Source organism: Mytilinidion resinicola (genome assembly GCF_010093595.1).
Source record: "Mytilinidion resinicola strain CBS 304.34 unplaced genomic scaffold BDZ99scaffold_16, whole genome shotgun sequence".
NCBI lineage: Eukaryota > Fungi > Ascomycota > Dothideomycetes > Mytilinidiales > Mytilinidiaceae > Mytilinidion > Mytilinidion resinicola.
Genome location: NW_022985452.1, coordinates 989,220 through 1,013,691, shown reverse-complemented (window position 1 = coordinate 1,013,691; position 24,472 = coordinate 989,220). Strand labels below are relative to the sequence as shown.

At 53.3% G+C, this 24,472-nt stretch overlaps 9 protein-coding genes across 9 annotated transcripts; 6 read left to right on the top strand and 3 right to left on the bottom strand.

Moving 5' to 3' along the window:
- Positions 1-148: 148 nt before the first annotated feature.
- On the bottom strand, positions 149-1,654 carry BDZ99DRAFT_394706 (putative tyrosinase; the record flags this gene model as incomplete). The annotated part of the gene is made up of 4 exons (XM_033715916.1): positions 149-447; positions 504-1,029; positions 1,104-1,266; positions 1,371-1,654. The coding sequence occupies 4 exons, from the start codon at positions 1,652-1,654 to the stop codon at positions 149-151; spliced, it is 1,272 nt and encodes a 423-aa protein (XP_033573477.1).
- A 1,641-nt stretch (positions 1,655-3,295) lies between these two features.
- BDZ99DRAFT_394327 (uncharacterized protein) lies at positions 3,296-5,045 on the top strand (the record flags this gene model as incomplete). Its single annotated transcript, XM_033715884.1, has 10 exons — positions 3,296-3,445; positions 3,512-3,565; positions 3,617-3,815; positions 3,865-3,899; positions 3,993-4,098; positions 4,154-4,197; positions 4,247-4,260; positions 4,317-4,379; positions 4,440-4,538; positions 4,601-5,045. 10 exons carry the CDS (start codon positions 3,296-3,298, stop codon positions 5,043-5,045), a joined length of 1,209 nt encoding a protein of 402 aa, XP_033573476.1.
- An 880-nt stretch (positions 5,046-5,925) lies between these two features.
- Positions 5,926-7,212, top strand: BDZ99DRAFT_466078 (uncharacterized protein). The gene is made up of 2 exons (XM_033720690.1): positions 5,926-7,033; positions 7,114-7,212. Exons 1-2 carry the CDS (start codon positions 6,017-6,019, stop codon positions 7,123-7,125), a joined length of 1,029 nt encoding a protein of 342 aa, XP_033573475.1. The 5' UTR covers positions 5,926-6,016; the 3' UTR covers positions 7,126-7,212.
- Positions 7,213-8,920: 1,708 nt separating this feature from the next.
- Positions 8,921-11,099, top strand: BDZ99DRAFT_466077 (SecY protein). Its single transcript, XM_033720689.1, has 3 exons — positions 8,921-9,029; positions 9,127-10,150; positions 10,204-11,099. The coding sequence occupies exons 1-3, from the start codon at positions 9,020-9,022 to the stop codon at positions 10,598-10,600; spliced, it is 1,431 nt and encodes a 476-aa protein (XP_033573474.1). The 5' UTR covers positions 8,921-9,019; the 3' UTR covers positions 10,601-11,099.
- A 2,449-nt stretch (positions 11,100-13,548) lies between these two features.
- On the bottom strand, positions 13,549-14,344 carry BDZ99DRAFT_96684 (uncharacterized protein). Its single transcript, XM_033729077.1, has one exon. The coding sequence runs from the start codon at positions 14,200-14,202 to the stop codon at positions 13,633-13,635; it is 570 nt and encodes a 189-aa protein (XP_033573473.1). The 5' UTR covers positions 14,203-14,344; the 3' UTR covers positions 13,549-13,632.
- A 3,544-nt stretch (positions 14,345-17,888) lies between these two features.
- BDZ99DRAFT_523948 (uncharacterized protein) lies at positions 17,889-18,446 on the top strand (the record flags this gene model as incomplete). Its single annotated transcript, XM_033725850.1, has 1 exon — positions 17,889-18,446. The coding sequence occupies one exon, from the start codon at positions 17,889-17,891 to the stop codon at positions 18,444-18,446; it is 558 nt and encodes a 185-aa protein (XP_033573472.1).
- Positions 18,447-18,787: 341 nt separating this feature from the next.
- Positions 18,788-20,386, top strand: BDZ99DRAFT_96608 (uncharacterized protein). The gene is made up of 2 exons (XM_033729076.1): positions 18,788-19,026; positions 19,085-20,386. Exon 2 carries the CDS (start codon positions 19,170-19,172, stop codon positions 20,298-20,300), a length of 1,131 nt encoding a protein of 376 aa, XP_033573471.1. The 5' UTR covers positions 18,788-19,026; positions 19,085-19,169; the 3' UTR covers positions 20,301-20,386.
- A 477-nt stretch (positions 20,387-20,863) lies between these two features.
- On the top strand, positions 20,864-22,537 carry BDZ99DRAFT_501325 (Las1-domain-containing protein; the record flags this gene model as incomplete). Its single annotated transcript, XM_033723801.1, has 4 exons — positions 20,864-21,167; positions 21,232-21,374; positions 21,428-21,901; positions 21,949-22,537. The coding sequence occupies exons 1-4, from the start codon at positions 21,048-21,050 to the stop codon at positions 22,535-22,537; spliced, it is 1,326 nt and encodes a 441-aa protein (XP_033573470.1). The 5' UTR covers positions 20,864-21,047.
- Positions 22,538-22,824: 287 nt separating this feature from the next.
- Positions 22,825-24,436, bottom strand: BDZ99DRAFT_466073 (WD repeat-containing protein 82). Its single transcript, XM_033720688.1, has 3 exons — positions 24,206-24,436; positions 23,937-24,156; positions 22,825-23,866 (listed from the first exon to the last, which is right to left on the bottom strand). The coding sequence occupies exons 1-3, from the start codon at positions 24,290-24,292 to the stop codon at positions 23,097-23,099; spliced, it is 1,077 nt and encodes a 358-aa protein (XP_033573469.1). The 5' UTR covers positions 24,293-24,436; the 3' UTR covers positions 22,825-23,096.
- Between the last annotated feature and the right edge of the window lie 36 nt (positions 24,437-24,472).

Sequence of the window (24,472 nt, the reverse complement as noted above, 5' to 3'; positions counted from 1 at the left end):
GTTATCTTATTACAAGAGGTAGAATTACAACGTATAGCTTTTAGCTGGGAAAGTGTATGTACAAATCTCCAACGCTAGTCCCACCCAAGTATGAATGAATGACAAGAGAGGACTCTAGTTACAATTCTTTTTGCATCTCGACGGCCATCTATAGATAGATGTAGCAAAACGGGCCGGATGTCGTGCTCATCAGATCGCGCATAGTGACTGGTGGGCCGGCGGCATATCCAAGGTCTATAACAGTATCAAGCGTCGTGTTGGCAGATGGAGGAGAGTCGAGGAAAGTTCCAGTCCCTGAGATACCCTGCGCACCGGTCCGTTCCTGAATATCTAAGGTTTGCCAGATCCACCAAGTGCGATCAATCATTCCATGATGCAGATAAAAAACAGGATCGCCAGGGGAGACGAATAAGTCACGGCCTGGGTCACCTCCGATAGTATAGTGACCTGGAAGAGTTAGAGTCAGATGCAGACTTAGAGATATGGACATGTTGAGGACTTACCACCACCGTGAACACCAATGTTTCCACTGCCAGGGTAACCTTGCATCGTCATCTGGAAGTCGTACACATCCTTCGGCTTGAGGATCTGGTTAACGATGGCCGTCGCATTTGCATACTTTTGGTTGACAGCGGTGGTAAGGTCGCGCTTCAGACAACGCGGGTTGTATGACAGACCATCTCCGTTCGATTCGCTGGTCCCATTGGTCAAGCCAAGAGAAACTGGTCCGAGGTTCACCTTCATGTCTTTAAAAGGACCACTTGTGACGCATCCGCCTCCCGACCCGCGAGGAAGGAGTAGATCCGGCAGGCCATTTCCACCTAGAACAACATTACCTTCACCAGCGACATAAGCGCCGTTGCCGGACATGGACGTGGCCGATCCATCAAAGATGGGAGACGATTCAACGCCTGTTTCAGCGGTCTTGCCCCAATTCCAGTATGGCTGAGTACCAGTATACCCGCACTCATTGCGCAATGCCTGCTCATACGACCAGGTGAAGTACCGGTGCCAAGCGAGGAAGGTTCCCTACTCGATAAGTGAGTCACTGCCATAACGTACCAAGCTGATTGCTGTGGACCAGGCCAAGGAGGGTTTCTCACGGTGTAATGGATGGTCATGGTTTGGTTGATGTGAGTTCCGACGAAGTCATCGAACCGACTCTTGGCTCCAGGGATTAGGCTCGAAGGAGTTTTTGCTTGTTTTGCCTGGAGGCAAAGTGCAGCTTTTGTGTAAGCTTCTTGCTCAGTCGCTGAGAGAGTACCCCTTTTGAATGGTCAGCGGTTAATGTCTCAAAAAAACAATGTGGCGTGGCAGCGTAACGACAGCACGTTCAGCGGGGCAAGAATACTGCCGTGGGGTGGACTCACCATTCTCTCCGAATGGACAAGTTGCTGAGTGTACATCCTCCTCTTTTTTGCTTGCTACTTGCTTCATTGAACGTCGAGTTTGTATAGTCAGCGGCAAACGAAGCAAGATCATCAAGTTGATCACTAGCGACTGAGGTGTTTGTCGACGCAACAACCGGCAACACTGTAGTAGCGCCGTCCGGAAGGGTGGTTGTTGATACTGCTTCTTGAGGGACAGGAGCAGGAGCTGCAGACGCCAATGCTCGGAAGAGGAGCGTGAGGGCTGAAAGTATGCTGACCCTCATGATGCTGCCAAAAAGCTTTCTGGAAGGACGCCACCAGAATCCGAGGACCGACCTGAAACTAACAGAGAAATCCTAGTAGACACGATGACAAGACGTACACCACGAATGGTAAGGGAGTGGATCTTTTTTGGGTAATAGACGGGAAGAAAAGGTCAGATTCTGGATGATATGGCGCAGATCTGGGTGCTGCTGTTTATTTAATACCTAAAGCTCGGAAAGCTGAAGCCTTGGGCAGAACGCGAACTGAGTCGCTGGTATGTTTTCTCGTGGAACCCACGTTGCCAATACCTTGCAGCAACTTCCTGCATCCAGAGACCTAGCGTGGAAATCAAGCCACAGAGTCAGCCGTAATCGAGGGCCAATAGTTGAACGCAACAGCTAAGATTACACAGTACTGTGCTTTTATCAAATTGAGTCCAGTTCTGGCAAGAGTCAGTCCAGAAAAGTGTTTTCCCCGTCTTCCTTCACTTGTGGCGTTGAATCCGCGCTAAGTCATCGGACGCACCTGCAGGCACACACAAGGTGCTGTATCGAATGTGGAGCTCGGCTACAGTGTGCGGACAGCATCGTAGGGAGCTCCGCAGCTTCCGGCCAGTCTCCTGGCAGTCCCATGGCTGCATTCTGCATCAGTTTGGGGCTGGCCTTGTAATTGCAACCGACAGCTAGTCAACCTTGCGAATGACTGACGAAGGGTTGCATGAAGCAAAAAGTTCCAGCAGGCACAACGATTTCGGGCGGGAGCGAGGCATTGAAGAATTGCCCCGATGTGAACCGATACGGCGCGGAAGGGCTTGGCGGTGGTGTGTTCCAAAATTGAAGGATGCGGCACAGCTAGCTCAGGCAGTGGAGTCACAAGCCACAGTGCTAAATCCAATGAGCAGTACCCAAAGGCAAATTAAGGTTTGCGGACAACGGGGGCCGGTCCCGGGGACTTTGCTGCCGAGTATCCCGTGACATCCCGTGACTAGCGCAAACATCGTGGATCCCGTCCTGATCCCCGGGTCAGGGCCACTGTTGTGCCCAGACACAATACCCAGTGCAATTTCGAAACGCCACTGGTGCGTATGCCTTCCAGCCGTTTTGGCTCGACGCAATATCTACCAGCTAAGAGACCCGCGAAGGTAATCGTGACCCTAGAGATCCTGCATTGTGCACATAGGAGGCGGTAGTCCTAGTGATACAGGTGTGCATTCGGCGCTGGTTTAGTCGGGAAGGTTGTGTGCCTTCACAGTACCGCCTCTCTGTACGTCCGGTGACCTAGCGCCAAAATCAAGCCGCGAAATTACTGTATAAGGTAACGATTCCGGACGCCTCTAGGGGCGAATAACAGCCGCCTAGCCAATGAACCTTCAAGCTGGCTTATCATTAGCCCAGAAAAGGAGATTCACAGAGGTCGACTCAGTTTCCGCGCTAGGTCATCGGACGTACAGAGAGGCTGTACGCCACCATATGCATCTCCTAGGATAAGCCTGCTGCATTTACTGTGTGAAAGCTGGACGAGCTTCCTCTGTTCCGCGGACCCATATCCCAAGGCCGGGGTATAGTCCTGTGAATCCAGAGCGTTCAACACTCCCGCTGATCTGTCGCTTTTTGAGCTTTCAACAACACATCTTCACCTTAATTCAACTTCTAGTCGTTGCTATGGCCACTCCACCACTTCCCAATTATCCCAACGATAATCAGGGACCCATCATTCTTGCAACGACCGGGACTGTGACAGCGCTGGCACTGATTACCCTAGCTCTTCGACTATTCGTGCGCATAAGGATGATTCGGAATGTTGGATGGGATGTAAGCATCGCTGGCGGTGGCCGGTTGATCGTCTCAATTTGTGGTCTCCTACTAAATAAGCTTAAGGACTACGCAATGATCATGGCAGCGGCACTGTGCATCGCGGGTTTCATTTGCATTGTAATACGCCTCCAATCTGTGCGAGCCAGCAATAAACTCACCTATTAACAGGTACCGGAAGTTCATAATGGCGCTGGACAGCATATCAATCATGTTGACCGTGCACATTTTGGTCGGGGTCTCAAATGGAACTTCGTAACACAGCCAATTTACCTGTGGTCAATCTGCTTGGTCAAGATTTCAATTGGCTTCTTCCTTCTCCGAGTCGCAGCTACGACCTTCTTCAGACGACTAATCATTAGCATCATGGGTATGTTTGAAGGTTCCACGCACCAGTGACAGATGGCTGATTAGCAAAGTCTTCATGATGGTGTATACTCTAGTGTGCTTTTTTGTAAGTTGAACTAGTCTTTGGTTTTTCACTTCATGTACGCGTTGTACTAGTTTTGTACTAGTTCACATCAATTGGCTAATGAGGTGTGAACAGACAATTGTGCTTCAATGCACACATCTTTCAGTGCTGTGGGACTCCACAGTCAAATCAAAGTGTTTTGCGCCAACCACACTTAGAGCGTTGAGTTACACCAATGTTTGTACGTTGCTCCAAGTAAATCAGAGTTTGGACTGATACTGATATATACTAACTAGCACTGAACATCCTGACCGATTTCATGTTCTCCATATTCATTCCTGTAAGTGATTCCTCGAGATCATAGAAACTACGGCTGATGCGAAACACAGATCCCGATGTTATGGTACTCACACTTTGTATTGGACGACTCCCAGTAATATGTGCTAACGACTGATTCAGGCACGTTCAAATGAATTTCAGAACTAAGAGCTCTATTGTTGGAATCTTGGCCTTAGGTATTTTGTAAGGACTTCTATTATCTTACGCTGTGTGCAATTGCTAATCCCGTCTTCTACCATCCAGTGCTACTGCTGCCGCACTTGTCAAGACGAGCTATCTCCCGAACTACGGCCGTCACGGGGACTGGCTTTGGGACTCCCGAAACTTGACAATCTGGACCGTGTACGTTGTGCGCCCTTCTCCTCACTCTATATATTACATCGTTGGCTGAACAAATCACACAGCATGGAATCCTGCGTCGGCATCGTAGCAGGTAATCTCCCATGCATGAAACCTCTCTTCAAACGCGTACTAGGCAGCACCTATGGCCGCGGCTCGGCCAAACGATCCTCAAACCTCCAGTATTACCGGGGCGGATACGGAGGAGCCACCGGCCACTCAGCCAAAAACTACAACTCACTAGAGTCGCGCACGACAAAGGAAGGGGTAGCGGTGGGGGTAGACGCAAACGGCGACAACGACGCAATCATGATGACGCGGATCACAGCTCGGAGCAAGTCTGCAAATAGCGTGGATAGCCAGAGCAATATCAGCGACGACAGCATTACACGGCTAGAAGGCGGCCGATTCGGCATCACTAAAACGACTACGACCAAGGTCGCGTTCACCAAGAAATCGGAGAGCAAAGACGAGGTGGCCCCCGAGAGGAAGGAAACGCATTTAGTATAATCTTCAATGCTTAAGATGTCTTCTTTATGTGGTGGAGGTCTGTTTCTGGCTGGGGCAGTTCACCACGACGATATACAATCTCTGCAACACCGAAAGCTCGCTTGCTCAACCTGTAGATCCTGTTCTACCCGCCCACCGTTCCTTAGATCGTTGCCTCTTTTGAGGTGCATAGGAGGTTTCCTTTGGAGGGCATATGAGCTTGTTTTTGGTGTGTAGCTTGCAAGCAACCGCTCAGCGGTTGAGCGGCTCAACTAGCTTGCGAATAGCTTCAGTTGACGCGACGTTAGCCGTCGAGCGGCTGGCCTACACTGCCTACAGAGGCTTTCGTGCCTAATACCAGCATTAGTGCGCATGTAAAGAAGCATTTGACTTTGCTTAGTCTGGGAAATAACATTCGGAATTCGAGGGGTATCAGCGGTAGATCCTTACTAATAACAGTTTTTCAGGCTGATACTACCATCATACATGTCAACCTCAAAACTTCTGTCATGTAAATAGCAGAAAAAAACTTCAAGTTTCAAGATTTCGTCCGGACAGGAACACTTCTACCGCCCCTATTAGCGTCATGTCCGGGTTGCTAATGCTTAACATCGCGCCCACTAGTTATAGCCTATGGAAGCACTGTAAGTGCTTCATATTTCTTGTTGATATAATGAGGTGAATGAGATGTTCGGACAGCTTGAAATCGGGAACATCGCCGGGTGACCACGGCCTTTTCCTCGAGCGTTCAACGGAGATTCACTACCGCCGGACGCTTCTCGACTTGCACTCACAACTTTCGTAGCGCACGAGGCTTCTAATAGGGCTATTTTATTAGCACATTCTAGGAAACTCTCCTTTCTCCGTAATTTCGCTAACGTCACCCGCACCAACACACCACCTCTGCGACTATCGTTTTCTTCAACCTTGCTATCATTCTTATTCTTTCTCTTTATCACTACTTCTCTGTATTATAGGCTCTTTCGTTCAAGATGTTCCGCGTACCATCACTAACGTCGGATGCACCAGATGACTCTCAGAACGCCTCTATACCACCAGCCGCGGAGGCACCAAGGTATGGCACTCCTGGCGAAAGCCAGACACCGCCCCGGACCATGCCTGCTGGTTGGGTTCCCGAGCCTGCGTGGATGGTTTCGCAGACGGAGGCGTCAATTGACTCATACTCTCGCGGGTCAGGTTTCTATTTCCCAGAACCAACCCGGGAGGTCCTCCAAGTGGATGATAGTGTTCCCCCGGCGTGGTCAAGTCAAGAACACTACACTGGTAGAGCTCCCTCGAACGAGGCTCCGAGCCAGATCATCACAGACAGCTACTCAGATGGCGTCTTTGCAGGTGGAAGGCTGGAATCGTTCGACTCGGACGGGAGAATCACGCCAACCCAGTCAACGACAAATAGTGTTCGAACCACGGTACCCAGTTTCTTCAAACCCCATCTGGGTCTAGATTATGCGCAAGTCTCCTATTCCGCAAACAGGACAATCAGACTACCTCTTGCTCCGGCGGCTTCTGCAACATCTTCTCGAGGATCTGATGCATCGAGCATGCGGTCTCCTCTCGCTCCGGCGGTCCGTACGCCTCCTTCTCGTGCGAATGTTGCACCAGGCTCTTCTCGACTGTCTGCTGGCCTGACAACGGGCACCAGGTACCCAGGCACTGCCTCTAGCCCTCCTGCAAGCAGCGCATCGAGCTTATATGTGACGGCGAAGACGACGATAGAACGATCGGAGAAGCTTACTCAGCATAAAGCAAGCAGGCCCGCTAGGCAGAGAGAGACGGACAGGAATACCACAGGGTCTCGTGGAATTGCTCAACCACCAAGTCGCCAACGGCCGTCAAGCGCTAGTGCGGGTGCTCAGCCAGCCCATTCTCCATTTAGCCCCGTAGATCCTCATCAGCCAAGCACTCGAGCATTTGCTAGTCAAAACGAAAATGCCAGTGGTCCTTCTACTATCAACGCGTCTGCTCCAGCTAGTTCCACGCCTGGGCACCTGGGTTTCGCGCCAATGGACATCAGCAACACATTCGTGCCACAGAAGATCAACGGCCTAAATGAGAATCGGAGACTAACGGGGTTCTTTAGCAGCCACCAGTCCATGGATATCTGTAGCCCTCCACCATCTTCCAACTTCAAAGGAAAGGAGTCCCCAGCCGGGAAGATTGAACCTACAGCCGGAAAGACTCAACCAGGCATGAAGTATAAGTACAAGGGAGCTGTCCAGAGTGAGTACACCGAAGGCGAGCTGGAGGAGGCGCGTTTCAACGAGTCACTCGTAGATCTTGTCTACTACGCGGTCTTAACAACTGCTGGAATGAACCAGCAGACGTGGATAGGCCCCTGGGCCTCGGTTGCCGGCTTGCGGACTGGTCTCCGTACTTACCTTGACACTCTTCCTAAGTTCATTACAGAGAACGGGAATCAAGCAAAGCCGCGGGACCTGTTCCAGCATCTGATCAATGGCCCCTATTTCAACGGCTGGGGGCTCGTGTGGATGGACTTCCAGTGGCCCCTTGGTGACGGTATCGACACTGCGTGCAAGATGGTGAAAGAGCAGAACTCCGAGGTTCGGGCGCATCTTGAAGAGTACGTGGACGTATGGTTCGTTCTGTACACCGGCATCATGGATTTGAGCCAGTGGCGGGAGCTGAGTATGAAAGAGCTCAGAGGCCGAAGTAGTTTTGATCTCGACGGCGCATTTACGACGTTAAAGGACGCGAACAGCCGCATGTGCGAGTTGATCAAGAACAACCACCCGGACTCGAAAATAGCGATCTACAAGACGGAGGACAAGAGGATGTTCGGAGAATCATGGCTGTCCGATAAGTCACTGGTGAAGTTCGCGCGGGTGGAAAAGAAGCGGAGGGACCTTGGGTAGGTGTCGATGCGTGGGTATGTTGATATTCATATTCGACGAAGGTTTTTCTTCCAGGGCAGCGGGCCTCCATCAGACATTTCTTTATGCTTTGGTCTAAGTGCATAGGCGGACGGGCACTGTCTCTGTCAACGACGTAATACTGAGGCTTCGGGGTGTACGGCTTGACTAAACTGATGGTGCCTATGACTGTGAGGTCTTGCGATAACTGAGAGAAATTTGACAGAAGAATCTGAAATATTCACAGTAGTTTCTTCCCTATCGAGTGGAACAATAATACACGCACAAGATAGAAAGAATAATCCTAGGAATTAGCCTCGTCGAAATTCGTTGAGTGTTTCTTGGCATGGTGATTTCGGATACAAAAGCTAGCCAAAGATGATTACTTCCCAGCTTCAACCTCATCGGGCGTCACGACGTCTCTAGTGCTGCTGTATGCCGAATAGGTGGCTCCTATAGCGGTGTTCTTCATTTCTGTCTTGTTATAGGGGTCGCAAAAGGGGTGGTTCCAACCACATGAAGAAATCTTCCATCCTGACCGCGAATGTCTCGTTATAAACCTCATACCACTCTGGTCGCATTCCATTAACGTGTTTTGAACATAAAGCATGACATACAGTGCCTTGCCACAGATATCCGTACACTTTCCTCCCACTGTCTGTGGAGCTCTAACGTACTAATAGAACATGGGGCAAGCGGATACACTTCCTATCTGCATACACCCTGTTGGCGCTGAGGTACCTTGCAAGATTACTAGTTGTCCAAAATACCCAACTCCTCTCTTATTTGGAATGCCGAAAACACTATAAAGCTCCTCGCGCAGCGGCAAACAAGTGTATGGATTTCAATGATGAGGCACTGTACTTGTGCCGTTGGTGAATTTGTGAAGGGGAAAGGTGTGGTTGGTTTATGATGATGAACGCCAAGGCTATTTAAGGTGCTTAGTAATTTTTCGCATTTTTGTGGACGATGCACTGGCAGAGGAGACCACGTATCAATACGCCGTCCTAACCTCCGACCCTCCTTTAGTCCTCCTTCCTCCCACTTCAATCCTTCACTCCCTCTCTCCCTTTTGTTCTCTTCTAGACTTATTGAACCGCAGTCATGAGTGGCTGTAAGTACCTCCCATCTTTCAGCATTTCCCGCGCCTCCAGTCCAAGAGGCGCACTGCATTCAGGGAAACAGATCGCTGACCGTCAATTGCATCACAGTACGGTTCCTTGACCTTGTAAAGCCTTTTGTGCCTCTCGTGCCTGAGATTCAGCTCCCCGAAACCAAGGTTCCATTCAACAACCGCCTGGTGTGGACTGGTGTTACCCTCCTTGTTTTCCTGGTGATGAGCCAGATGCCATTGTACGGCATCGTTTCGTCGGACACGTCCGATCCGCTATACTGGCTACGAATGATGATGGCGAGTAACCGAGGAACGCTGATGGAGCTGGGTATAACACCAATTATCTCGTCGGGCATGGTTTTCCAGCTCCTTGCTGGCACCCACCTCATCGATGTCAACCTCGACCTCAAGACCGATCGCGAGCTGTACCAGACCGCGCAGAAGCTCCTCGCTATCATTCTGTCCTTCGGCCAGGCTGTCGTCTACGTTCTCTCTGGTCTCTATGGCCAGCCGTCTGATCTGGGTGCTGGAATCTGCATCCTCCTTGTCGTCCAGCTGATCGTCGCCGGCCTCATCGTCATTCTCCTCGATGAGCTTCTCCAGAAGGGCTACGGCCTCGGAAGCGGTATTTCCTTGTTCATCGCAACCAACATCTGCGAGTCTATCGTGTGGAAGGCCTTCTCGCCCACCACTATCAACACCGGCCGTGGCCCCGAATTCGAGGGTGCCATCGTTGCCCTGGTGCATCTCCTCTTCACCTGGCCTAACAAGACCATTGCTCTGAAGGAGGCTTTCTACCGCCAGAATCTCCCCAACGTGATGAACCTGCTGGCGACTCTCGTCGTCTTTGGCGCCGTCATCTACCTGCAGGGCTTCCGTGTGGAGATCCCCGTCAAGTCCTCGCGCCAGCGTGGTGTACGCGGCTCTTACCCCGTCCGCCTGTTCTACACCTCCAACATGCCCATCATGCTGCAGTCTGCGCTTTCCTCCAACGTCTTTCTCGTCAGCCAGATGCTGTACTCGCGCTTCTCTGAGAACCTCCTTGTCCGCCTTATCGGCACCTGGGAGCCGCGCGAGGGATCGTCGCAGCTCTTCGCTACGTCCGGTGTCGCCTACTACATGTTCGTTGCTCTATTACCACCTTAATCCCAGAATGGTGCTAATCTGAATCTAGGTCCCCACCCCTCAGCATCACCGAAGCCCTCTCCGACCCTCTCAAGACCGCGGTCTTCATCGTCTACATGCTCACCGCCTGCGCCGTCTTCTCCAAGACTTGGATCGAAGTCTCCGGCTCTTCCCCCCGCGACGTCGCCAAGCAGCTCAAGGAACAAGGTCTCGTCATGGCCGGACATCGTGAGGAATCTATGTACAAGGAACTCAAGCGCGTCATCCCGACTGCTGCCGCTTTCGGAGGCGCCTGCATTGGAGCCTTGTCTGTTACAAGCGACTTGCTCGGTGCATTGGGTAGCGGCACTGGCATCTTGCTCGCTGTCACGATCATCTACGGATACTTTGAAATTGCCGCCAAGGAGGGCGATATGGGCGGTTTGAAGGGTATGGTTATGGGATAAGCCTTAGAGTTGAGGTTTAAGATTCTTGATACGGACGGGGAAGATGTCACTGAGCACTTTTTGCCGTTCAAACGGTTTGGGAAAAGCGTTGAGGGAGCGGTGAATACTACTACGTTGTGCATATAAGAGAATATGAATTTAGTCGGTGTGCTTTAACAAGCACATATGAGTAAAAACAATCTTGTTGCTGGAATCGCGCAAAGGGTGATAACAACCCATAAGAGGGCTTCATTGTCCTTTGATAATTCATGCGTATATTAAACTCCTCGGCAGAAACACCTCCGTTACAGGCCAGTCTTCAAATAACTTAGATATGGGATATTGGGTTGGCTTCCATTTGTACTTCTTGTTACCTTAATTGATCGGTTTAATTCAGGGTGCTACAAACATCGGGTACCAAAAGGTACCAAAAGAGTCTGAAAATCGAGCGGACCGGCTCCTGTTCACCCTCTAACGTTAGATCAACTCGATGGTCTAATCTACAATGTTGCGGACTTTATTTGTAAAATTACGGCACAAATCAAAACGGACCTGCGCAGAATATTTGCTGAGATCCAAGTTAGACCCTTTAGATTATGCTTCACAAGAGCAACTGAAAGTCAAGAGGCCTAGTTTCGTCACGTATCCACAGGAAATGGAATGCTCGATTGACTTATAAAAGAAAGAAAGGTCCTACTGTGTTTCGAACCTGTGACCTTCAGGTAGCAAAGACCTAGAGCCCACCGAAGTGAGCTCACCACCTGAGTGGCCGCCGGCGAAACCCCTTGGAAGAAGTTTTTTATAGCGATCAGTCCGCAGACCATTTAGTTTTTTCTTGTTGTGAAAGCTCTAGGAAATAAAGTGAATATATACCGAGTGTCAAACGGGCGTGAGTCAAGGTCGGGCCGTGATATCTCTAGGCTCTCGCACCTTCCACGAGTCTTGAGACTGGAAGAACCTCCGTGTGTGCATTGCTTCTTGTTGGCATGTATTTCCCCATAGCTTCATGTACAGCGAGCGGCAATGACATGCCATAACAGAGTCGAAATCACACAGACTGGCCCCCGTTTACGCTTCTCACTATGTTATAGATTTCTTCGTTCCAAGGTCTGATTCGAGGTGCCGCGGATTTGGCATGCTAGAAGAGAGTGAGGATTAAGTGCAGGGATGGTTGGATCGAGCTGGTGTATATACCGGAATACCTCCTCTCCACTCTTCTCAAGCGTGATACACCTTCGAGGCACAACCAAGAGATTCCTAATATCAAGACACGTTCTTAGTTAAAACCTACCTCGTGCCACAGTACAACCAAATCCCATTGTGACCGATCCCAGCCTCGTCATCCCTCACTCCCTCCTGCTCGCCATAGTCGATGAGTTCCACGATATGCAGCTACTAGAACCTCCCTCCGAGAGCGCTATGATCAAAGGTGCTTGTATGCCGCTACAAGGACCTGGACAAGATAGGAGGAAGACAGAGGCTCAAGCCAGCCCAAGCGTTGCAACGACGATACAACGTACTCAGAACCTAGCTGTTAGGCTGGGATGATTTCAGCTTCCAGCCAATCGTGGAGGGCTTCGGATGCTCGGGCGAAGCGCGAGATACTTCTCATGCCTGAGAGCGCTGTCTCTACGCAACGGAGTCCGAACGTAGCGGGCAGGTAATATTGTTCAGTTCGACATGATCGAGGAAGTTTCCATGACGGGCGAAATGATGAAAATGGGCTTGTTCAGGCGGGACCTGAAGACTCAGAAGCTCGATCATCACCCCAAGTCCTGCGCGGGTGGTGGAGGCAGGCTACGGACATCACTATGTCATTGGCTTGCGTTGCTTAGGACGAATTGGGAGTTGTAGGTGTTCACAGAGGCCTTCCTCTCTCCGCACCAACACTTGACACATCGACGCAAGCTGCTGGCGGTGAAGTACGCGATCACCACCATCAAAGTGTTTCCCGAGGCCCATTGTACGGTACAGCTTCGGGCCGAACACCTCACCGCCTCTAGACGAAGCCTTCAGGAGGCGAAATTTAGTCGAGTTCAGGGCCGGGAATAGGCGAGGTGGATCTGCGGGATAGCATGGCGGTGAAAAAGCGAAGTGAGTGCATAGTAATTAGTAGTGAACAAGCGAAAGCGTCGGGAAGAATTGAGATGTGAGACAGAAGTATGCGAGTTCTTTTCCGATTTAGTTGAGTAGATCTATTGATTAATACCTGGTATCGAAAAAAGGAAGAGTGTACAGGTAGGAAGAGTGTATAGGTGAGAAGAGTATAGGATGAGACAGTGGAATATGAAAACGTTGCTCTGGTACGTATTGGAGATTCGCGAATACCTTGAGAGCGCGAGTGAGGGTTCTGCTTTGGCGAGCATGCAGAGTCGCGATCTGGACGCCGGCAAGTCCTGAGAATAACACTAGCGGTCGAGCGGTCATGCGGACATGAAAGTGGCATAAACGACTTGTTTGATCATCGCTACCACACACTGCGCCGTTCTCGTAGCCCGTCCGGGGAGCTTCGACAAGCGCAAAGGTCCGCAGACAGTAGCTTCAAGCCTTCAAATAAACCCCTCAAGTCCCCTCCTCGTAAAACACACCGCCACGCTCGTTCAAGCAGGCAAAACGCACACATGCGTTACAACTAGCTCCAATCATATCCGAATCAAATTGCCCCATTGAATGGTGGTGAGGGCCGGGGCATGTCAACAGCGCTCGCGCCGCTCCGCTGGGAGCGCGCGAGGATACACCTGACGCCGAGCCGTGAATCATCTTGGGTATTAGTTGTGCTGACAAGAAGACGGGGGCCACCAGCCTTTTGAACCCCGAGCCGTGCGTGCCGCGGGAATGATGCATGTACCCAGCACCCCTGGAAGAACCTCGGAAGTGCTGTACCATGGTACCGATGGACTATTGCTAGGGAACTGGAGGTCTCCATGCGGTCCAAAGCCACGGCCGAATATGGTCGAACATGCTACCTTTGTGTCTCGGCATTGGAGCGGAATCCTATAAAGCCATTTTCAGATGCGAAGGAGAGTATTAGTTATCACATTCCATGATAAAACTCAGTCCCGCATGTTTGCGACATGAGGAAAAAGAGGATTCTGCAAGATCTTCCCGGATGCAACATATCTTAGGCTGACGCCTACCCTACCAAGGCAAGGTCGACAACTCTGGACATCAACGATTCGACCTGCCTGTGAAAGTTTTTTGTCCTGGGATGACCTCACCTTCCCTGAGTAGCGGCGTGGTTGTGCATCCAGGGAAAAGAAAAAGAACGGGCATGTGAGACCCACAACCCATGGAACACGTTCGGGATATGGGGAACGCTTCCAGCTGCAATGAAATACATATGTACGTGATCGTGAGATCCTGGCTTTCCGTGGGGTGAAGGGGCTTCGTACGAAGCACGAAGCCGACATGTGCGTCGTCCTCATGATAAGAGAGGCATTCCTCGCGAGAGACCGGACGTGGCGACTAGTCAGCGTTTCGACAGCCCGGAACGAGGACCAAAAAGTCGCGAACCACTGTCGTGGTTGACAAATGTAGATGCCTGCGGCAGATCTCGGTGAAATTAGGCCAGGGAGGCAAATCGCTTTTAGGCCGATTTCAAGGAGCGCCTTCGAGCCTTGCATCCAAGCATTGTCATGGATGAGAATTCGTAAGCGTGGCACGATCGGCACGTATGATCAAGAAGGAGCAGGAGGTTGGAGGATGGCGGCGTGGGTGTGGACAATCGTAACCTGACGCTGGAGAAGGGGATAAAAATAAAATAGGTCCGCCCGATGTGCAACGGTCATCAGGACGCTGCCTAGGAGGATGCTCTGCTCGTAAACTCCCTTGTAGACAAGCTGTAATACTGGGCGTCAGGGTGGTCCGACCTCGGCTGCAGGGCCCTAGAAAGCTCTCGGAGATATGGGGAGAGTGTTGTAGAGTGGGACTGCCGGCGTGTGCCGCCCTGGTTGCGGTGCTGACATGAAACTGTTTTGGGTCGCATGTCGTACCCACAAGATCGAGCAAGGAGCGCATGAATGCATTCGGATCTACATCGTGATCACCCGAGATATTATGCGGAGGAGGAGGGGTCAGTGCCTGCAACGAGGAGCTTGTTAGAGAGACGGAAGGGCTTCTTGCGGGACGGAAAACAGCCAAAAGGAAAAAAATTGCTCGTTTGCCGCGGCGGTATTCCTTGCAGCCCTGCATGGGCGAGCAGCACACAAAGCACACAAGGAGGCAAGACTGCCACTGTCTGGAGACTGCTGCCGTGCCGGTTACGTTGTAGACCCTCCACAGCGCTAAAAGCCATATGCTTCCAGCCCCCAGATAATTGTTTTAGTTAGCCTCTCGGAAAACCTCACAGACGAGGATACCAGCCGTGTCTTCTCGAACAGCTGAGCTCCGTACTACTGCAAGGCAAAGGCGAGATACAATTTTTCGCAGGAGCTGAAGCCTAATAATTAATCCAGGGCTTGAACTAAGACATGGAATTAAGGAAATGGAGCCTTCCCCTTTTCGGGGTTAGATAGCACACAACATACCCGACCCCGAGACAGGCGGCCTGCTGAAGGTTTCAGCGGTGGAATCCAACAAAAACAGCCTCCATCGTCGCTTCGGCCGGCCGATATCACCTACCACCAACGTCCTAACGCCAACGAGTCCGACATGGTTCAGCGGAGGTGCATGGTGCTACAGGACACCCGCAGCGGACAGTCTCATCGCGCTCGTGTCGACGCAGGTAATCCCGCGATTCGAGTTGATAGCAGACTCCAGCTGACAGCCACCACCACAAACATGACATCCACCTTGCCGCAGTCGTGTGCCGTGAAGCAGTAGTCTACCAGGCTATAAGATGGCGGTAGGCGAGACACGGCCCGCTCGCAGCCAGCCTCGACGCCTAATGCTGTGCCGCAGAGGTGGACCGCTGGCTGGTGAGATTGCGTTTGTCGCCGGCGGGGCGCATGACAGTGCGAAGTGTGAAAGATCCACGAGCTGCAGGCGCAGACGTGGGCGAAAGAAACTTCACCGATTTCCCCATTGGGCGACGATCGAAGGAATCAAGGGGGAATGTCGGGTGCGATGCTGCTGAGTCAAGTAGCGGAGCCAACACCTATCGTGCCAGACTGCCGAGAGGGCTGCTCCACAACCTTAGCCGGAGCGTCCATGCTTGTTGATAGTCTAGAACACGAGATGCAGAAGCCTGGGCAGGAGAGAACTTTGGAAAGGGTGTCCTGGGGAGCGCTCACTGTCGTCGCCAACAGTACCAAACAGGCCTGGCGCTTGTGGTGGTGGTGTACGTACCTCGCCGTGCTTGCACATACTGTATCATACATGCCACCTCCAGACAGTGTCATAAGCGGGATCCCTGCCGGTCTGGCGCAGACGGCGGTTGCACGAGAACGGCGCACACGGGCTTGTTCCTTTTGGATGTTCCCTGAGGCCGGAGAGGGGCCCTGGCCAGACGGCTGCACGGGGGGCGCTGGGCGAAGCCGTTCATGCCGCAGTGCTTTCTTTTGCTCCTTGAGACTCAGCGCCACGTTGGGACCCACCCATCTCGTGGGACTCGCGGGGGTACGTCATCCAGGGTTTCGATATGAGCTTACTCTGTACGTGCTTACCTCCCGCGCTGCAGATTGCCGCGCCGTGTTGGATGCTGATGCCCGCAGAACGGCCGGCCTGTCTGTCTGTCTGCGCGGTCGCCAGCCAGCGGATGGATGCCTTCACAACATGGAGGCGAGCCGGGCGCTGCTGAAACCACGGCCGGAGTCATTTGTGAGGGGGCCTTGGATGCATAATGCCTTTCAGCGCGCTCCCCACGTCCAGCAGCGAGGATCATGTCCGTGGGCTGCGATGCAATGAAAGACCTGCCGCACTGGTTCGTCCACAGGCACGGCTGGTCAGCGCCCAATCACCCGCCTGAACACGGCCTGCTGTTGGGAACAGCGCAGTGTGAGGGCGGCTGCAAGTGAGGATACCGATGCAAGCCCACATCGTTCGAGAGGCTGGTCTGGCGGCCCGCCGCTCGTGGAACGCCAATAATAACCACCGCAAACGACCGAGGAGTACCTGCTTGCGTCCCTAGTCCGGTGTACTCGGCGGCCTTGTGATGCGCGATACGGCCCCAGGCGAGGCGATTCAGGCGGATGACATGCTCAAGGTACATCTGGAGCCCGACTAATAATTGCCCTCTTGCCATACATATTGCAGTTGCAGCGGCGGCGCTGGTGCACGCAGCCACGCTCGTCGGGCCAGCTGCGCATCTGACTGGCCGGGGCAGTTGGGTCAGCATCCAGCGGCTGGGAGCGAGTGGTAATGGATGCCAGGCGGGCCTCGCCGGTGATGAGCCTTTCACCACTGCATCGTGCTCCTCGGCGCCAACAACGCTGCCATGCTCTTAGACCCCAGCCCCCGGCCTCCCCGGAGGAGTGCTATGGCGCCGCCGCTAGGGCCTTTGGCTTCTCCAGAATTGCTGTCGATCACCGGCGGGAAGGGGCCAGGGTTCGTTCGGCGCGTCGGCTTCTGGCATGCTTGGGGCAGCCGCCACACCATGCCACCAACGGGGCTGCCTAGGTCTTATCGAGGCTATCGGCTCGTATGCTTGCCAATACGGGTCTGGTCGCCGTAGTCGTGGGAGCGAGCTCATAGCCGTCATCATCGTTTCGGTAGCGAGCGTGATCGTCCGTCTTCTCGATAGCGCCATGGCCCATGGATATCAATGGCCCCTTTCCTCACGCGACGATGGTATCGCCGTCACACTGCATGCTTTCCGACCAGCGCGCTGCTGGTGGGTGCTGGTGATGGCTGTGGCAACTCGCAGCCATCAAATGGGGGACGATGAGGCCTGGCGCGGTGCTTGCTGTGCAAATGACATCGCATCGTCACCCGCTGCGGAGTACATGAGGCCACCTTCCGACACCAGCAGTGCTGCACACGATGGAGCTCGGCAGGGCACGACGGACGCGCGTTTGGCCTCGCCCTCGCAGTCTTGGCTCTGCTCGACGCCAGCAGGCCCATGACCGCATCCACAGCCCGCTCGTCTCTGACAAGGCGGCGGCCGGGATTGATCCGTCCGAGAAACCCTGAAAGTGTGCTGATACGTTCCGGAAGGCATCTGGCTGGCGGTTGGATCCTTCCACCGTTTCAGACTCCACATGCGCGAAAGAGGCTGCGTGCTTTTCATGGGCGGGCCTGGGACAGGGACGCGGTGCTGGGCCAATGTCCGCGCCTGTCGACTCCCAAGGCGGCTAGAGGGAGTCCACGGTGGTGGTTCTGCGCCAGGCCGGAGAAAGTGGAGCTGCCAACGAGGCTGAAGGACGCCCATGCGATGCCTGCGCAGGCGGCCACAGTGATTGATGCAATTTCCGTGCTACGGCTGCCGTTGCAAGTGCGACAAGCCAGCGCGCAGATGCTGAATCGCCGCTGCGACCGCCCGTTGGTCAGCGTCTGCTGGTGGCCGGCATCTGCTGGGGATCGATTCCGTCTGGTCGCCCGCTGGGCTGGCATGCATGGCGCGGGCCTCGCAGGGCGATTCTGGAAACTGGCAAAGCCGTTCGTCTGGGAGAACTGGGAGAAGCGAATCGCCAGCTGCTCCGGTGCAATTCTGGCTGCCAGATCGCGCCAGGCAAACCACTCGGCCCCCTGTCCGGCCCTCCGCTGCCCCAAGCCCACGCACTCTGTCCGAAACCTTGCCCGCCATGGCCCAAGACCCCTTCATGTGGGTGCATCGACACGAGACGAGCTCCCAGCGCCGTCCGTCTGCCACGCCCATCACACCTCCACCACCTCCACCACCCCAGCCCGCCCTAACGAGCCTCTTGTGCGGCGCTCCCCGTCGTACGATTGGCTTGGCCCACCGAGCATTCATGCCCTCTCGCGCGGCTAAACAAGGGCGGGCGACGTGCCGATGCTGCCATGCAGCGCACCGCGTCCTTCCTTCGTCCAACATCGACACCGGCCTAGTTTCCAGCCTGCAAAAGGACGACTGACCGCCTCGACGGCCGACCCCCCATGCCCAATGCTCGAAACCTTGCTTGCGCCCAGCTGAGTCGCCGCCGCAACGCGAACTCGGGAGTCTAGTCGCACTAACCCTCCTGGCATCGTCGTGAGAGTGGTGGTTGCCGTGTCTGGGGAGCGCCCAGCACATGCGGCACAGATCTCCGTTGCGCCATGATACATACCCGCGCGCTGAGGTAGGCCCGTCCTGTGATTTGGTCACTATTGGTTTTCGCCGGCTGGTCCGTTGATTGTGATTTCGTTGATCAGCTTGCTCGCGTTCCAGCCGTGCCACCCGGCTTCTCGTCACCACCCCGTTCCTTTACCAGTGCCGCCTCTTTTTTAGAGCCCCGTAATTGACTCTCGCCCCGGCTGCATGGTTGTCGTAGTCTCCGCTGGCATGAGGTCCTCCTAGCTTTTTCCTAGTCCCACACCATGACAACCAAGACATGGTAACCTTCTCACTTCCCGTAAGGCACAGCCTGCCCAATTAGTCCTCCTTTCTTGGCTCATCATATACCTATGCAGCCCCTCCGCCTTCGGCGACCACCCCGATGCCGCACTACCATACCACAACACTCAGCTCTCCTTTGATTCACCTCACTACCATCTCATGAATTTTGATCATCGACCTCTATCAATGTCTCTGGACACCAGCCCTGAGCAAGATGCTCTGGTCAACGATGTCTCCAGACAGATGGCTGCCTCGCAACTCACCCGCAGGTACTCTCGTAGCTCCGGAAGCCAATCTGGGCGTCGACCTGCGCGAGTTGAAAAACCTCGAAGCAACCACAACAGCCCTAGGACATTGGAAAGGAGGAAAACGACAAGTGGAACTAAGCGATACGCAACCCTGGACGACCATTACAACATGATGTTCGGTGTGGCAGGAGGAGAAGAAGGGGCTGCTGAAGACCGACGAGAGCCGTCACGACCTTTGAGCTGGCATCCATCATCCACACATCCTCAGGGGCAATCTCGATCATCAATGCCAGGTCCCCTGCCAAACCATAACCAAGGTGACTGGGCACCATTCCAATCAGCTGTCTCTCGCATCTCTGGATTCGAGTCAGAATTTGAATCGATATCAGCGCGGAGTTCTGTCTACCAGGATAGCAACCCACGCTTCAGCAGCACCGCACAGACCGAGTCTAGCTGGCAAGAAGCGCGCCAACAAATATCGGTCACCCCATACACTTCGAACACTCATACAGATGGACGAGTCGGGCCAACACCGTGGTATCTTCAGAACTGGGCGAAGATGGTCCAAGCTCAGGCACAGTGTTCAAGGCCGGAATCGATGGAGTTCCTTCCGATCCAACATCCTTCGGCCCACACACATGGACAGAACCAGTCAGCCTTTGACGACGATGAGTCAGAAGAAGATAGCGATGGAGACCTGGTCGGCATGGGCCTCTACGATCCTCCCGAAGGAATCCAAGTCTGGCAACCATCTGCATTATGTCAAGGAACAGGAAAAGGATTGAAGCTGGAAGAAACTTGGCAACCACCCGAACAAATGGAAGACGGGGACGACGCGAGCTCGGATGATGGAAGCGTCGATGATCCGCTTGCAAAGGACGAAGACCATTGGTCTTTGAAGGCAAACGAGGTGGTCCCTGCCAACATGGACGGAAAGAGCTTCTTTTTTGATGACGAGGAGACATACACCAAAGAGCCATGGTTTCAGCAAGTGAAGCAACCAACGGTGCAGGACACCGACCTAGCATATGGATGGCTGTGAATATGAAGGAGTGTTTTGAGCTCGAGGCCGACGTCGAATCAATGTTTCAGCGTAGCTTGGAGTTTGGGAAAAGGGATCGATTATACCCCTTCGATTGCATCATCGAATAGCAATCTTCCTTCTAGGGACAGGACAATGAGGCCTCCCGAAAGGACCTACGAATAGTTTTGAAATGAACAAATCAAACCAATGGATCCTACGAGACATCAGTGAAAACACGTTGTTGACTTCGAACGACTCGGCGGTTTCGACCCGTGATAAACACGCTGTCCTAGTCAAAGAACCCTCTGACAGATTGGTGGAGACCGACTTAGTGTTGATCAAACTCGGTCGCCTCGGCCTTGCAACGAAAACGTGTCTTGATCAATCGGAGCGCTGATTAGCAAGTGACCTTGAACGAATTCAATGATGGTTCCACAAAGGGTTAGTAGTTGAAGTACAGGGCTGCGAGGTGGAGTTCCAATAAGAATTCGGTAAAAATGGATCCTCCGTTCGCCTAGTCTTAGTGCCTTGGCAGAACAGACTTTCACCTATCAACATCATCTCTAACATACGCATCTTCAGATTGAAGTCCACGTCAGACGGGCTTGCAAGCCCGAACCATACCAGATGTGTAAAGATTCAGGTCGCAGCTGGTATTGCTCTCGCTGATTTGGATTCATCACACCGAACTGTTAGGACTCTGTTTTGAATCTCCACCCGTTCTTGCGGCTGCAACCTTTGGAGCTATCGCGATTTTTATCATCCATGCCGCGCTTTACGGTCACTCCATGGCGGGACCCAGCCGAGCTGATGAAAGTACGAGGGCAGCTTTACCAGTTCGGGGAATTCGAACACGATGATCGCCGACAGGAGGCAGTGAATCAGGTAATTCTTTTCTTTAAGAGCTTCACGATTCTCCCTTTGAGCTCATAACTAACCTAGAAAATAGGTGCTTGCATGGCGTACCCGAAAAGCCGACTTTCCTCTTGCTTTGGAATCTACTTGTGTTTTAGTCGAGGCGACCGTACAGGACGGAGGCGGAGTCCTAAGCACCCATTCTGTTCGAATGCTCTATGCATCGGCCATCAGCAGGTACAGGCTCCCTTTATGCGCACAAAGTAGAGCAAATTGACATCATTCCATAGATTTGTGACAGGGTTCTGCGATACGACTCAAGAGACGAGCTACAAGCAATCGATGCACCAGAGAGCTGCGGAGCTGAAGCTTCCCATCAGCCTGGTTGAGATCCGCCACGAAATCACCCACCGAGATCTACCATCTCTGATCCGCCTCCGCGAGAATGCGAAGAAGTCCTTGGATTGGCTGTGGCGTTGGTATTGGTTGCAGCTTGAAGTCATGTTCGACACGCCCGACGAAACTAGTAGACAACGCAACCTTGATGAAGCTAGAGACGCACTTCAAGCAACCCTGAACACCTACGTTACCGCTAGAATTGATGACGTTAGGAACAAAACTACTCAAAACTCGGCTCGAGCCAATGTTGCTTGTGCGGAGATTATCAGAATATGCCAAGGAAAAGAAGAATGTCTCCAGTTGCTGGCGGAAATTCTAACGACCCCGAGCAAGAAGGCAAAATGCCTAATCCCAGCGGACAAGGCGTAGGCACTTTCCTACTCGCGCTATAGCTCTTATTCTAACACTTCAGGTTAAGTTCCTCTATGGACGGTGCTTATCTCATATGGGACAAGCTCTTGGTCCAACTTCACACCCATCAAGTCGGTTTTCTATCTATCCTTCTGGCACAAATGGTCGACTACCTCGGCGAACCTAGCACCCAACACGTCAGCTACGAGCCCACAAAGGACGCCCTCTTCGAGTGGATCATCCACCTCTTGTCACAAAAGTCCTGGAAAGCGTCCCTCGGGAAATCTCAAATCACGCTCACGGAGGAAGTTCTGGCGAAATGCCTACTCAGCGTGACAACATGGACCACAAAGCTTGCCGAGGCTTTGGTCACAAAAGGGGACAAAAGCCTCCAAAAGGGCTGGATGCCGCTTGTCGACATCGCGCAAGGCCGGATCTGCGCGGATGCCAGGTCGAATTGCCCGCCCACAAAGGACACCGAGGCGCCCCCAGCGCGTAAAGGCTGGACCAGATGCCGCGGGCTGTGGCCCCAATCTGCCATCGGCGCGCTCCCACGCGAGACTGACTATCAAAATCAGCTTGCTGTCAAAAAGCTGATAGAGGAGGCTGGAATTCAGGAGGCGGAGCAGGAGGATTTGGAGGTCGAGTAGATGTATCGAAGTTCTTCAACGAGCTATGAGTGTACCCAACATCAATGAGTACGCAGCGTGATCTGTGACGTATATATGACGACTATGGCTAGGTCTTGTAAGCTAAGTATTAGATTCTTCAAGCCTCATGTCTGCTTATTGGTTTCGAATTCCTTTTGCTAGATTCTGATAACACGTTAAAGCACCCCACACAGCGGCGACATAGGTCGATCAGAAGCGTTTGAAACCGTTCGAATTCACACTCCCTAGACTTTGACATCTCATACGGGATTTTTATGATGCACCAAGGCACTCCAGACAGTGGTGAGCAAGCGTCTATCCAGGAACTGTATCCCTACATACTGGAAAAATCTGTAGCAGATATAATACTTGATTTAGCCTAACTTAGACATAGTTCACGATGACGCTGCCTGAGGTGGCCCCAATATACCACCAACAGTCCAATTAAGATGGCAATTCCTCGCACGCCCAAATTAAAACGACTTCTCAACGCTTTTGACACCCAACACCCGCTCGTCAAACTTCCCCTGCCCAACCAACGCCGAAACCCCCAATAGTCTCACAACATAGCATCCGGATCCGGCTGCCACAGCAAAAGATCTTTATCCGCGCTCACAATCAGATTATGCCGCTGATTATACCCCACCACGGCCGCCCTGCCCTGCCCGGGGAGGTCCGTCGTCGGATGCAGCACATTATCGGCGGTCGGCGCCTTGCTGATATCCCACACCAGCAGCCCTTCCTCCCCCGAGCCGCCCACCACAAACTGCCCATCGGGGCTCACGCACACGTCGCCCTGGCCCGCGGGCGTCGAGGTCCCGCCCGCATACCCGGGCGCCGCGCGCCCGCTCGGCCCGCCCTTGCGGTAGCAGAAGTGGCTGATGTCGCCGGAGAAGGCGTCGAGGACGAAGTGGCCGGCGCCCGTGGTGCCGACGAGCAGGCTCTTGCCGTCGTTTGTGAACTCGAGCCGCGACCAGCCACCGCCGCCGCCGCCGAGGAAGCGCTGCTCGAGCGCCTGCATGTCGAAGGTCGCGAAGGGCGGCTTGTCGTAGTTGCGCAGGTCGTAGAGCAGGATGGAGTGCGTCGGGGGCGAGGCGACGGCGATGACGGAGGCGGACGGGTCGTAAGTGGCGAGGTAGGGCGCGTGCAGCTTCAGCATGCCTTGGTAGTTGCCGGATTGCAGCGTCCAGAGGCGCACGGTGTTGTCGGTGGAGCAGGAGAGGAAGTTGTCTGAGGACGGGCACAGGGAGATGCTGGTTACGGTCTCGGTGTGGCCTTTGAAGTAGCGGATGTAGGAGTTGTCGTGGGTGGAGACGAAGCGGAGGTTGTCTGTGTAGCTTCATATTAGATGCACGTCTTTTTCATAGTTTCGGATTGCTGGAGAAGTGATGATACGTACGGTCTACCTTCGTACTGGCATATACGACACTCTGCGCATGATGCGAGAAGCGCGCCAGATGCACGCCATACTTCTGGCTCTTCAGCTCCTTCGCATGCTTGCCCTCCTTGCAATTGTAAATCTGCAGCGTGTCATCGTCGCGAGCTACAATCGCAAGCTCGCCGCTGTCGTCGAAGTCGAGAGACGTGACTGAGGTCTTGGAGTCGTCCGGCCTGAATCGCTAAAAACAAGGGTCAAAGGTATCCCACATAAGGGTACAGGCGGCCTACTCTCGACGGGCGGAAGCTCGATATGACTTCGCTGACTTTCTGCGTGGGCGGCCCCACGGCGGAGGGCGTCGCTGAGCCTGCGGCCATTTTCGGTGAAGAGACGCGTGAGGCTACCGAGGTGGAGGGCGCATGTCGAGTGGAAATACCGCGAGCTGATCAGGTCCCCTTTGCGTGCGAGGCACGGTTAGCAACGGGCAGGGCAATGGGCCTATATGCTGAAGTGAATGTACGTACTCCACGGGAGTGCGAATTGATAGCCGCATCCGT

Excerpts from the sequence above, each read along its gene's own strand:
- BDZ99DRAFT_96608 (XM_033729076.1), top strand. The coding sequence starts at position 19,170 with ATGAATTTTGATCATCGACCTCTATCAATGTCTCTGGACACCAGCCCT.
- BDZ99DRAFT_466078 (XM_033720690.1), top strand. The coding sequence starts at position 6,017 with ATGTTCCGCGTACCATCACTAACGTCGGATGCACCAGATGACTCTCAG.
- BDZ99DRAFT_96684 (XM_033729077.1), bottom strand. The coding sequence starts at position 14,202 with ATGCAAGGCTCGAAGGCGCTCCTTGAAATCGGCCTAAAAGCGATTTGC.
- BDZ99DRAFT_466077 (XM_033720689.1), top strand. Across the intron at positions 10,151-10,203 it reads TCCGGTGTCGCCTACTACAT|GTCCCCACCCCTCAGCATCA; the intron begins GTTCGTTGCTCT and ends ATCTGAATCTAG.
- BDZ99DRAFT_466073 (XM_033720688.1), bottom strand. The coding sequence starts at position 24,292 with ATGGCCGCAGGCTCAGCGACGCCCTCCGCCGTGGGGCCGCCCACGCAG. Across the intron at positions 24,157-24,205 it reads CGAGCTTCCGCCCGTCGAGA|CGATTCAGGCCGGACGACTC; the intron begins GTAGGCCGCCTG and ends CCTTGTTTTTAG. Across the intron at positions 23,867-23,936 it reads TGCCAGTACGAAGGTAGACC|ACAACCTCCGCTTCGTCTCC; the intron begins GTACGTATCATC and ends GAAGCTACACAG.